The sequence below is a fragment of the Lepidochelys kempii genome, chromosome 7, assembly GCF_965140265.1.
Source record: "Lepidochelys kempii isolate rLepKem1 chromosome 7, rLepKem1.hap2, whole genome shotgun sequence".
In the NCBI taxonomy this organism is placed as follows: domain Eukaryota; kingdom Metazoa; phylum Chordata; order Testudines; family Cheloniidae; genus Lepidochelys; species Lepidochelys kempii.
The window spans coordinates 17,013,156-17,026,748 of NC_133262.1; the positions used below are offsets into that span (position 1 = coordinate 17,013,156).

At 38.9% G+C, this 13,593-nt stretch overlaps 1 protein-coding gene across 12 annotated transcripts in view; it reads left to right on the forward strand.

Moving 5' to 3' along the window:
* GRM7 (glutamate metabotropic receptor 7) overlaps positions 1-13,593 on the forward strand; it is a 538,586-nt gene that overhangs the window by 265,922 nt on the left and 259,071 nt on the right. For all 12 annotated transcript variants that reach the window (XM_073351193.1, XM_073351189.1, XM_073351192.1 and 9 more), the window contains one exon: positions 3,237-3,391. In XM_073351193.1, coding sequence (XP_073207294.1) covers positions 3,237-3,391 — 155 coding nt within the window. The remainder of the gene's footprint in view (positions 1-3,236; positions 3,392-13,593) is intronic.

Sequence of the window (13,593 nt, forward strand, 5' to 3'; positions counted from 1 at the left end):
AAAAATTGTTTTTCTTAACCTCTGAGGATAAGACAAGAAGCAATGGGTTAAATTGCAGCAAGGGTGGTTTAGGTTGGACATTAGGAAAAACTTCCTATCTGTCAGAGTGGTTAAGCACTGGAATAAATTGCCTAGGGAAGTTGTGGAATCTCCATCATTGGGGATTTTTAAGAGCAGGTTGGACGAACACCTGTCAAGGATCATCTACATAATACTTAGTGTTGCCTTGAGTGCAGGGAACTGGACTAGATGACCTCTCAAGGTCCCTTCCAGTTCTATGATTCTATGAGTATATATTTTGCTATACCCTAGATGGGAAAATGATTTCTTGGTAGGCATTTTTACTCTTATGATAAGAAATTAATTTAATAATGAAAGGACATAAGATGTGCATAACTATTACAATTTCAAATTCAGCCTAAAATAAATAGTATTCTCTGGCATTTTTTTCCTATATCGTATCGCACCCCAGGTGATCCCAAAGCTCTTTATAATCTGAGGGCTTTGTTATGTAGTTCCTTTGAATACAAAACTCCCATTGGATCTAAATGCAAGTTATCCTCACTTAAGGGATACAGGATTATGTTATCCAGTGTTGACGTTCAGCCAACTCTGCTATAGGAAAGTGGTAGCAAGCCATGCAACAAACACACAGAATTCTGCACAACAGGGATGGGGGAAAGGAATTTTGACCAAGGTCACAAAACTGAATCTTTAGTATTATAAATAACATCAAGGGATCATTAATATTTTTACATAGCAGACAGGATGTTGGCTCTTAAAGATTCATCTGAAAGACCCCACCCTCTTCAATAAACTTGACAAAAGTCAGCATATCTACATGGTAAGGATGAAGAGCTGAATTTAACCAACCTGTGTCTTACAGTGACTAGTTAATGCACAAATAATTTCCATTCATCTCTTAAACCTTAATATACTACTATTCTAAGCAAGATCATTTATAATATCACTACTCTTTCACCTGGGCAGATGTGGACTTTTGCTCAAAGGACTCTGTCTAGTATAAATAGTAGGGAAAAGCCACTGATTCTTACAATAGTATCTGGAATGTCTTGACCTGGAGGCAAGAGCCACCCATACTTTGCAAAGCGCTGATTCCTTCACCAGGGCTTAGAAGCAAATGCTATACCAGAACCATGCTGAGCTGCCACCATTTTGCTCTGACCCTTCACAACTCTTTTGATTCCACTGGCCTGTATGAGACTGTGGTACAAAACTTTGGCAATGCAGTTGTGTCACATTAATATAAGAGCCTCCTCTCAGGCAGTTGCTTCCCCACCAGCTTGGAGCATAGGGAGCACCACTGAATCTGGAGCTTCTGCCGCTGCCGGAGCTGGAGGCTCCATCGCTGCCAGGGTCCCTTCCCTACTGGGCAGCCAGAGGAAAACGTCCAAGGAGCTGTTGCTGCTGTAGCAGGAGTACAGCCCAGTGCAGGACCCCAGACACCAGTGAGGTACCCTAGCACTCACCTGTGAGAGACTACTGACTGGGATCCTACAATGTTCCAATGCAGGACACCAGAGCCCAGTGTAGAAAGACCAGAGCTCTGGAAAGACCCTGGTGAGACACCCTGGTGCAGGACTCCAGAACATTCCATTGCAGGACCCCAGGATGCAGTGTAGGACATCTATCAGATCTCAGTGAAAGGACTCCAGTGAGAGCCCCCAGACCCTATGTAGGTCCCCACTGAAACACCCCAGTGAGAAAATCCAGACCCTAGTTCATACCAGTGCAGGGCTACAACAGAGATCCTAGATCTTTGGGCATACCAGTGCAGTACCCTAGTGTGGGGCCCCAAAGACGGACCTGAAGTCCCTATAAGTGATCCCAGTACACCATCATTGGTACCTGTGAAATTTGGTGTTGCTCTTCTCTGATATCTAATTGTGCCTCAGTAGCTTCTATCCATCACCCTAGAGATGAGCGTGTTGGTTTTGAATGGACAGAGACCAGTGCTTAATTTGTGCCAGGGCTGAGCCCCGGCACCTCTGAGCTTGCCCCGTCAATTATGAAAGTAAAAAAAAAAAAAACCCATAAAAAACCAGCTTAAGCTCTGGCACCTCTTTCATTACAAATTAAGCACTAGTGGAGACTGAGTTGCAGTAGAGTGCAGAAAGTACCATCACTTTGTTTTCCCCAAAATCTGACCCCGTCCTACGATATATAGATATTTCTTCATTTCAGTAACTTCACTTTTATACGTTTGTGTAAACAAAACTGATGTAATTATGGCAAAATATTAAAATATATCCAGATATTGTTTTGTTTTAATTCAATATAAGCTGGCTATGGGAAGGATTTGTGAATCAGAACTCCTCTGTTCTGCTCCTCACTCTGTGATTGACTCACTTTGCAACTATGGGCAAATTACTAATCACTTGAACATTCTGTGTGCAGGCAGACAGCTACATATGTGCGGAGCCTCATTGGCTGCAGTGGGGGGCTTTGTGTGGGGCCAGCACTCCACCAGTGTGCAAGGCATTCCAGGCTCAGAGCTTTAAAGTTCTGTGACTCAAGGATAGTGATAACACTAACCTATCTCACTGGGAGATTGTGAGACTTCATGATTAAATGGTTGTAAAACATTTGAGTTTCTTGCATGGAAGTTGCTATATACACTGCACTGATGGGTGCCCTATAAATGCTAATATTAATAAACAATATATTTGCTGTTACTAATTGCAGCTGTTAATGATAAAATGACTTGGACGTTCAATAGCACCTGCACTGATCAGATTTCATTTGCTTTTCAGGATATTTTAATAATTTAATTTAAAAGCAATTAAATCCCCTATCTACCCTTCACCAGAAATACATCTGCTTATTCCAGAGTCATTTGTGGTGTATCTTCTAAATTACCAGAGGGTTGTGAGGGTTCTGTCAGTTGATAGTGGTGTAACTATTGCAACTGTTACTAAGATTTCACAAAATAGTTGAGATGAAATCCTGTCTCCATGAAACTCAGTGGCAAAACTCAAGCTGACTTAAATGGGGCCAGGAGTTCATCCTTAGAATAAAAGAATAAAGAGGAAGATAGACTGTTCTGAAAACTTTGTGATCATGTGGATTGTTAAATTTCTGAGCTAAAAGTTAGTTACAGATATGTTATTTCTGCTCATTCGGCAATCTTGCTCTCCTTGTTGTTTTTCCTGGGTGACTAAATACTGTTCCATTCATCTTGCATTCATGTATGAATTATATGTGTCTTTCTACAGGCAGATCCTTGCAGCTGCAAAAAGGGCTGATCAAGTCGGTCATTTTCTGTGGGTGGGATCAGACACTTGGGGCTCCAAAATAAATCCACTAATTCAGCAAGAAGACATTGCTGAGGGAGCAATCACCATTCTGCCTAAGAGAGCAACCATAGAGGGTAAGAATTCTATTCTGATAGTCTTTCTGTCACAGTTTCTTATCTGTTTCCTCATTTAATTGAACGTTGTTGATATCTAACTGAAACACCGGTGGACCAATACACTGACCATGTACAAAAATGTACATATGGTATGATTCAGAGACTTGACATCAGTTCAATATAAAATAAGCTAAATCTAAATACCCTGAGGTTCTCCTAAAATTGGACATCTCCTATCTATCTGCCCAGCTGTCATGCTATGCTATGCTATTCTATACTATTTGTGATGATACATTTTCTGCAAGGATAAAATTATTTGTAAGTTTTTACACATCAGTTATGTAGTGGGATAATATATGATAAACACCATTTGGGTGTGTGTGCGCGTACACGCACAAACTCTTTATTATCTGTAATGCACACATGCACTTTTGTATAAAAAGTATAAATACTATAAAGTAGATATATAACAAACACAAACACACACAGGTTTCCAGATAATGCTTTTTTCCTTTTTCAACTTTTGTTTCTTTTTTCTTTTTTCTATGACTTTACTTTCTAATACTTCTTCTCTTAGCTATGCCCCTTGTGTCTGTACAGATGTTTAGAAACCTAATTGGCATCCTTCTGGGCTAACAAAACTTGCTGATTAGAATTTATGTTCTCATTTAATTTGAAAAAAAAAGTTCTTTATAAAGGAGACACTATGTAAAGAAAAAGAAACTCCTCTGTTGGTACGTTGTTTTGTAGTTCTTGTCTGTCAGGCCAGGTCTCCGGTGAATCCGCCAAACATGTTTCACGCATTAAAATGAGCTCCACCATCTTCACTGAAAGGAAGATCAAATATTTACATTCCTTTTTACTCTGTCTACACTACTGCCTCACTAATTATTCGTCTCAGAACTATAATGCACTACAGCATTTTATTTTATTTTTAAACCCAGGTGACTTTTTTTCCCATCTCAGTTTCCTATAAATATCTAAAGAACATACTGGGATATTGTTTGTGGAAAAACAAGCAATTGCTGTCACAATCATACTGTCTATATTGCACCCCTGGGCATTTCTAACAAAGATGCTTGTTAGCAGTAACTTGTATGAAAGTCTTCTACAGTATTTCCCAACAATATCTTTACTGTGTATTAAACATGTTCTATACATTATACATCATGGAAAAAGTTGAGTATTCAGTTGCAAACAATACTTTAGGTTGACACAGGGACATGGTCAAGGTGTATACTTTATCAGTTAAACTCTTGCAGCCACATTTCAAATGTAAGCACAGGGGATGCATCTTCAAAAATGTGTCCACTGAGCAAGCTAATTCCTACTTCTCAATGTGGAATTCAGTATTTAACCATAAAGTCAGTTAAGTTAACTTTGATCTGCAGTTACCCATTTTGCATGTTCACTTGGAATTGTGATCTTTAAAGTCATATTTCAAATATAGTCAATACGGTATACATGTACATTTTCTCCAAGAGCTTGATAATAGTGGGAAGGCATGGTAAGATGGCCTAGCTTTTCAAAGCTAATAGTGTTAATGCTAGTTATGGATGAATATCAGTATGACTGGGGAGGCACCTTCATACTAGGATAAGCATCTGGAGCTTTGGAGTTGAGTCAAACTTTTCTGAACTTCTCCTGTTTGGAAATTGGCCTGAGTGTCTCATTAGGAAGAAAAAAAAATATTCTCACAAGATTTCCCGTACATCTTGGTGATGCATGAAAAATACTGTAAGAATAGAATTTCCCTGCCCAAATTGTAATGATATTTTTGCTTCAAATCTGAAAGCAAAAAAAAAAAAAAAAATTGTGGAGCTGGATGAATATATGGGGGGAAAGGGGGGAGCAGCAAATGGTTCCTGAACTTTCTTTAAACATGAAAAGGTTCTTGCCTTATTCAAACCATTTCAAACATCCATAATCACCATCTGTATTTGCCATCTGCGTAGTCCTACTGAGAGGGTGATGGGTAAGAAGGAGGATATTTTTCTTCGTTTTGCGTACCTTCTTTCTGAGCAATTTTCAAAATGTTCATAGTGACTAATCGTGGTATAAAATGTTTTCCCATAGGAAAGAATGTCTTGTTTCAGACCAATTATACCATCTTATTTGATCTGTGATGATAACGTCTCCGAGCATTCTGTTAATTATAGAATGTCAATTATGGTTATGTACTATTATTTTTTGCTTGGTGAAATGGTTACCTTTCATGTATGTGTGTGTATCTTACCATGAAAGCTTTCCAGGTTTATAAATTGGACTGCCATGTTTTCTTTCTTATCGTTTGGTTATGAAGCTAAGTGAAATGAGAACGGACATTTTAATGTCATTTTTTTTTAATCATCTAGCAGGAAGCATCTGCTCCCAAAAGTTTACCAGCACATTTCTTCTGACAAAAATAAATAAATAAAACAAGCAGCTATTTTTTTTCTATTTAAATTGATAGACAGGAAACTAAATCGATAAAATGTAAGTGAATTTGCCCCTGAAGGATCTTATGTTCAGCAGGATCATAGCTTAGTATAGTCTACTTTTAATACAGTGCTGTATAAAAATGTTGCACTCCGTGCCTTGGGCTCTGAGGCACTGATTCCATAAAGCACCTAAACATCTGCTTAAGACCCACTGAAGTCAATGAGACTTAAGCACATGCTTATAAGTACTCTTCTCAATAGGGATGTAGTGTTTTGATTAATGAAGGTCTTAAAGTCTGGATTGCAGTAGATGCAGTTTTACGGCACAGTTGGCAGGGTATGGAGAGTCCGTGAGGTGGCAGATGACGGACAGCCGTAATGGGGTGCTGAGATATCTCCTGTGCCTCATAGAGGTTGAAGTCAAATGCAAGGGCCATGGCAGTGGACCGCTATATCAGTGAAGTTATGGTTCTTCCAGCACTTTTCTGCAGGGGAGGATACCATACCTTGGCCTGGGCAGCACCCTTGCCAAAGGCTCTTTAACTTTGGCTTTGCTCAGGCATAGCAGATTTCCCCATCCATTACTATCACATGAAATTCCATGTTCCAGTTTTTAGAGATTCAAACGCTATAGATTTAATGCCATAAAATGCTTCCCCTTGTATATGCTAAGAAGTGCTTGTGTAGATCAAAAAGACTGTAGTTCTGGTTTGGGCAACTGATGAGCTGCTTCATTTCATATAATCAAAAGCTGAATTACTTGGAAATGTATATATTACTGTACATTTCCCTTATTCATATTTTGAAAAGTGTTGGCTTAAATTTTCTTAAATTAAACATATTTTGATGTCTTAGCTTTTGGATGCCTAACTTGAGACACTCAAATGGATCTGATTTTGAGACGGCAAATATTCCTGCCTTTTTCAAAATCAGTTCCCTCTAAATATGTATGTACCTACATACATATCTTCTACAAATATGTACATATATGCAGATATGTGCACAAGTGTTCAAATTTATATTTACTTTGTGGAGTAAAGGTGCTTCAGAATTTCCCATCTAAATCACTTTCATTTGGCTACATAAATATTACACCCTGATCCACCAATGCATTCTAAGGCAATGCATTTAAAATCATCTTATTGAGCCACATTAACATTCCCTCTTTTTCTGTAGATGCTTGGGTGATGTGATGCTCCTGTGGTTCCAACACCTATCCTCTTTTGGCTGTTGGTGCAGGTGCCATATCAAGGGAAAAAATGGAATGGTGGGTTTACTGGTAGTGTCCTTTGTGACTTTTAGCTGTCAATATAAAGTAGAAAGCATCCAGATTGATTTAAACCAGAGGTCCAGTTCAGTGCAGATTGACCTCCAAGATCAGGACAGAACAAAAGTGATACAAAATCAACTTTGCCACCCCCTCTCTAAGGCTGCACTGGACACAGTATGAATATACTCAAGGATCTAGCCCCACTGTGTGTGTTAAGAATACACAAGAGTAGAATAATGTTGGTTTTTTTAAGTTACTGTTTATGGCCAACTTTTTCCATTAATCCCTACTCTGAAGCTTTGAAGGCTGCCTACATAGTATTCAGTGATGTTCACATTTTGTGCCCGGCTAATGGTGTGAAAAGGACCTTACATTTCATATTTTTCTTCCTGGGTAACTACTTTAACTCCCCAGAGCACTCCATATCATTCCTCCTCAAATTCTTCTTATCACTATGGTGAGTTATATTTGTGCCACATTAGAGAAAGTTTTCCCACAGACTTAAATGGAAACTTGAATCTCAGCAGCTTTTTTTTCCCTTGGGGGTGTTTTTGTTGTTAATGTGAGAATAACATTTTTGCTTCTTAAAGATGTCATGCAGCCAGCCTTTTGTACTCACACTTAAGAAATATTAGGCTAGTGAGCGAATGTTAAATCTCACTGAAATTGACTGTGGCTGCATACTAAAATATATGCTTCTGGAATTTTCAACATTTTATAGAGTAAGGGCTACTGTTAAAATATCAACCCACATAGTCCATACAGTAAAATGATACATCATTTTTCTGAAAAATATTTTCAAATGAACTTTTCTCTCCCCAAAATCGTAGCTTCTCAATTCAAACTATAGAATGAAAACAATCCTCCTAGACGTTTGCTTAAATACATCTTGCTCTGAATGCCCTAAACTTTGAGATTCCGAGTGTTCTCCACACTCTATGGCTTCAGCAGGAATTGAGGGCTTTTAGCATCTTGCAGGAACAGGGGCCAGGTAAGGAATTATTTCTTCAGGTGCTTGACATCACCCATGGGACAAAATTTTCTTGGTTACTATCCCACTGGTTGACTTAGGGAACCATTGCATGAACTGAGTTTAGTCAGCTTAAGTCCGCCTTAATATGCCCTAGTCAAGTTTGATGTAAATGAAAGGATAAAGTCACATCTGATTTATATTATCACAGGGACAAAGAGGGAGTACACACTTAAATAGTAATCACTTTATAAAAAGCTGAATATGAAAAGTTTTAATCAGAGCTACTAGGTGTTGGTAACCAATCACTCATATCCAACTTGGACCAGTAATCAGAACTTGGGGCAGAACTTGATTTTCTTCACTTAAGTGTTTTCCAAACCTTATTTAGGAAAAAATAATGTATTTATTTTGGAACACCCACCACAGGTGAATGTGATATCCCAGTTATCAATGTACTGAACTCTTAGATAAAAAGGAACTTTGTCCTCATTGTCACAGGAGACAAGAAAAAACAGAGCCACAATTCTGTGATACAGCATGTATATTTTCAGGAATGCATGCAATACATTAGGCCTTGATATTGCAGGCACAATACTTGTGTGTAAGAGTTTATTGTCTCAGGGCTTAATTTTGTATAATATTTTACACAGATGATATTCCCCCAAATACTTGCCAGAGTGATGTAATACAATTGCAGAGTGCGTATTAGTGACCGAAGGTAAGAGAAATGAAGATGTTTAGGCAAGAGAGAGAGAGGTGTTTTCTAAATAAATTTAGGCATGGTATGAGATCTATCCTCATCATTATTATTATTTTTTCAATTTATAATAATCAGCCCAGCTGCTGCTCTGGTTACCTTTGAGATTAATTAAAATAACAATGAAATAAACAAAACAGCAGCAAAACTCCACCCCCAACCAAATTGGCAGGATTTCTCCACAGCAACTCTATCCTGTGTAAACAGCCACTCCCATCCTGCTCCAGTGTCTTCAGATGCCTGGCAAAAAGATAGGTCTTTTTGATCAAAGAAACTAGTTCCATGGCAAGATGCTGTGGAAGAGCAGAGAGAAGCCAGTGCTGATCTAGAAAAGGGAATGAAGAAGGAATAAAAAAGAGGGAATGTTTGTAAAGTAGGAGAAGGGGAGGTGGGGGGAATTAGAAATGAAAATGTGATCACAATCATAGGGGAAATAAGAGATATTCAGGCCAATGTATAAAATCTGTACAAATAGCATAAGGATTTTGGTAGCTCTGTGAAAATGGGTGAATGGTAGTAAAACAAGGATTTTGTTTTTACAGCACAGTTGGGCATTGTGCCCTCAACCTTACAAATGGTTGGTTATCCATGGGTATCTTCTCTCTTAGCACGCTAGTCAGGAGAACATTGTTCATCTGCAACATTTTTATTTGCATTTCCCGAAGCAGCAGGACTAGGAAAAAGCAAACAAAATACTGTATGGGAACACCACACTGGATTCCTGTAGGTCCTACCATTACTGTACTATTCTTGAGATGAAGTCCAAGTACCACTACTTCAGGACTAACAACTCCACTGCTATTCCTCTATAAATGTAAATGAACTTCTTCTATGGTATCCTTTTTAATCACACACTGACCTTTAAGAATGCCACTTTACTTCTTCATTTTGCACTAGATTTAATAAACTTTAAAGCATTTCTGTCATCTTGTTATCACTATGATACCAAAATCTAATTATACTTTTTAACTGCCTGGGGTAGCTATCTTCATGCTGCCATATACCTATATGGGAGCTAACAGGATGTCCCTCTGATTAAAGAGGATAACACTGCTGGTCCTGATATCCATTTAAGTTCTTCCTGTCAGACGATAATTTTTAAGCAAGGGCTTCCTAAATTTTGTTGCTAGAGGAAAAGCTTGTGCCAGTGATAAAGTATCCATTGCACAAGGGAAGGAACTAAAAGTGGATTTCACCACATGCTGGACTAGATTTACAATGATTTATTAAATTAAGTATGGCACATCCTAAGAGATAAAAGGCTGCTGCATCCATACTGGCCTATCTCAGCCCCAATAAAGCACTATGAAGATGGGCTTGGGTGTATGGAGTACCAGAAGATGACCATCTTTCTACTTCTCATTCCTCACCTTCCATAAGGCTCACTTCTTCTGTCACATCTACAAGAAGGGAGTCAGTCAATATGTGTTTGTACGTAGCCATATGCCGAAATGAGTAGCCACATGCTCCTTTGTCCTCACCTCATTCCCTCTCTATGGTTTGTTGGTCTCACTGATTGTCATTTCTGAAATGTAGATTGTGAATTCTCCATGGCAAGCCATGGGTCTTTCTTTATTCTACAAAGGACCCAACAAACTCCCCTGGGCACTGTGAAATTAATAGTGATCAGTGACAAGATGAGGAAGGACTGACTTCTCGATTTTAAGTGGGTCTCTGTGGAGTTCAGGAAAGGAGGGAGGACAGGAGATAATAGCTCACCTTAAGTGATCACTCTCATTATAGTATGTATGGTAACACCCATTGTTTCATGTTCTCTGTGTATATAAATCTCCCCACTGTATTTTCCACTGAATGCATCCGATGAAGTGAGTTGTAGCTCACGAAAGCTTATGCGCAAATAAATTTGTTAGTCTCTAAGGTGCCACAAGTCCTCCTTTACTTTTTGTTTATGGGGAGCAATCCATGTGGGAGATTATACAGCTCAGTGTTGTATTACCATCCTCTCATCCTATCAGCAATGGCAGTGTGGCTAGCTGCAGTGGGGGACCTGCAGAGCAACAACCATCCCTTCAAGACAGCCCCTCTGTCTTCCCTTCAACGTGTCCTTCTACTATGGATCCCTAGAATCCATTGAATGGGCTTTGGGCAGAGTTCCAAAATGCACAGTCCCTAGATGGGATGGTTTCCTTGATTGTCCTCTCCAACTTTCTTGCTCAAGTTTTTGCAGTTGAAAGGGTATTTTTTCTCTGAGGTAAGATGTTTAGGATTTGGCCCACAGATGGAGATTTGTGATTTATTGTACCTTGTATGGGAAACTGATCTGGTAGCAATGACCCATATTTTCCAAAGTGGTTTATGCATGCTTCAAGTTTGAGATGCCCAACCTGAGTCACCTTTAGTGGATCTAACACACGGAAAGTGTTGAGCTCCCACCCACTGAGAATCAGCATCCTTCTGGTAGCCTCAAGGTGGGCATGCAAAAAATGAGCACCCAAAAAATCTTGGCTGGTGTTTTTAGAGTACTGAGGGCTGCAAGTAAATTGATTAGCATTTTTAAATCAAATGAACTTTCCTCCAACTCCTGCAAGATTTTTTAAAAATTTTTATGTATTTAATTTTGTGCAACTAAGAGAGACTCCCTTGTCAGATACTTCTCTTATACCATCTCAAGCGAAGGTAGTTTAAGTGATTTCTGACTCTCTTTTTGCCTTTGAATCAGAAGAAAGATAAATGTTAATAGAATTATTCATCTGCTGACTTTCTTTTGGTCTCTTTTTTCCCCCTTTCTGATTTACTTCCTATTTACTGTCATAAAATGTCTTATGGAGCTGTTACAGCTCATTTCTTCTTGGGTTTTTTTTATCAGCCGGGCTACTGACTTTGGACTCCAAGATGTCTTGTTCTTGTTCTTTTTTTTAAAAAAAAAATTCTCCTTCTCATTGTCCTTACTTCTCTGTGATCGTTTTTTAACGGACACTCAGTCATAGTGAAATAAGTGGGGGAGAGGGGCTGAGGACAGATAGAAGAGAAAGCTAGACTGATAAATAATGTAATACTGATTATTTTAAGTGTGTGGAAAAATACTTTGGGCAGTAATGAAAAAATATAATTTATTGTCTGAGCTCAAAGCCTAATGTAAGTAAACAATGGGATTCAAATGCATTTAAGATTAATTATTCAGTTCAAGCCAGCTAGCAGCGTGGATGTGACTAATTTTTGTGGTCCTGTGAAGTTCTCAGATAAGAGGCTACAGATGACACAAACCCAGCAGAATTAGACACATATTTATTAAACGCCGAGAGCCATCTCCTCGGGTGGTATAAATTTAGTACAGATGTATTGTGGGGCTATGCCGGTTTACACCAGCTGAGAAGCTGGCCCTGTATTTTCTAGTTGTCCCTTTATCTGCCATTTGTTTGTCTTCCAAACAGGTGGTGGATTGAGGCCTCAAGATTTTATTTAGCTTTTTTTAATTTCCAATTATTTTTGTTTTCTGCTTTCTTTTTAGGCAATGAAAGGATAGCAACTTAAACAAAGTTACGAGTGAAGGCATACTCAGTGTCCATTGCTCTAGACCATTCCAAACATTCATTTCTTAAAAACCCATTAATGTCGTAATTCTAGTGTCTCTTCTCTATAAACTGTACACATGTGCAAACACGCATCTCCTCTCTTTGTGTCTGCTTCCCGGCTTGTTCCACAGTAAAGAGGAAACACATCCTGGATATGAGATAATTACTGTAATTAAAAATGTTAGCTTCTGTTGAACAGCGGCAAAGAGATTTTTTGTGAATAAACAGTTTAATCAGCTTTAGAAGATGAAGGTTCACTAATCAGTGGGCCTTCTAAGACCAAATCCTGAAGTTCTGTCCTTATTTCTACCTAGTCATTATACGCTGGCAAGTCTGCTGTTGATCTCTCTGAGGCAAGGACTTCAGGATAGTCTTTAGCTGGTTAACGGGGGAAACAGTTTCTTTCAAATTAGGGATCTGTCTGGTTTCTCTTTGGAAATACTGCTTTAGAATAACACAGATGACTCTCTCACAGATGTCAGTCAGTGTTGCACTAGTTCTGCAGTCCTCAAATATTTTATCTGCATACCCAACTCCTATCAAAGCTAAAGAGTTCAAATTCCACCTTCCCACGTGGAAGAAAAAATATTCAGCTCGATAGCTATATCCACTAGTAATGAAATACTGGAATGCTCTCTTAGTTACATCTATTACTGCCTGTACACAAACATGTTTCAGTGAAATGAATGGGTTTGTTTCTGTGCACAGCTTATCCATCTGTAAAAGGAGGTTTTTGGAAAGCAAGGGAGAATGAGGGAGGAGATGAGTACGAACAACACCAAAGTGATTCAGTCCCACCCCCCAAAAAATCATGAGGCTGGCTTACAAATCATGAAGGGTTTTTGTAAAATAATATATTTTGCATTATTTTTTCTTTGTTTTCTGGTTTTGAGCCTTTAGGCTGCACTCCCTTCAGGTTTTCAATCTTTTCTTTGCAACCAGGAGGGCTAGAAGCTTATTTTAAAAGTAAATAAAAGCTGTGATTACCTTGTGGCCTCTTGATTCCACCAGCTGGGGTGGTGAGCAATACACCAAATATCTTAAGACTGACAATAAAATCCTGAGAGTTTGCAACACGGGAAAAGGTGATTGGGGAGCAGGTTACTAGGTGGGAATTGGGCAGTGGAAGGAAAAGTCTGGGGTCAGTGGAAGGTGAGTGAGCGCATGAAGGCCAATGGGTTGTTTGGGAAGGATCCTGGAGAAGCCTTCCCTCTTCTGCCCTTTCTTTTCATTGACCCCTTTATGACCTGCTCACCCCAGCCTGTGA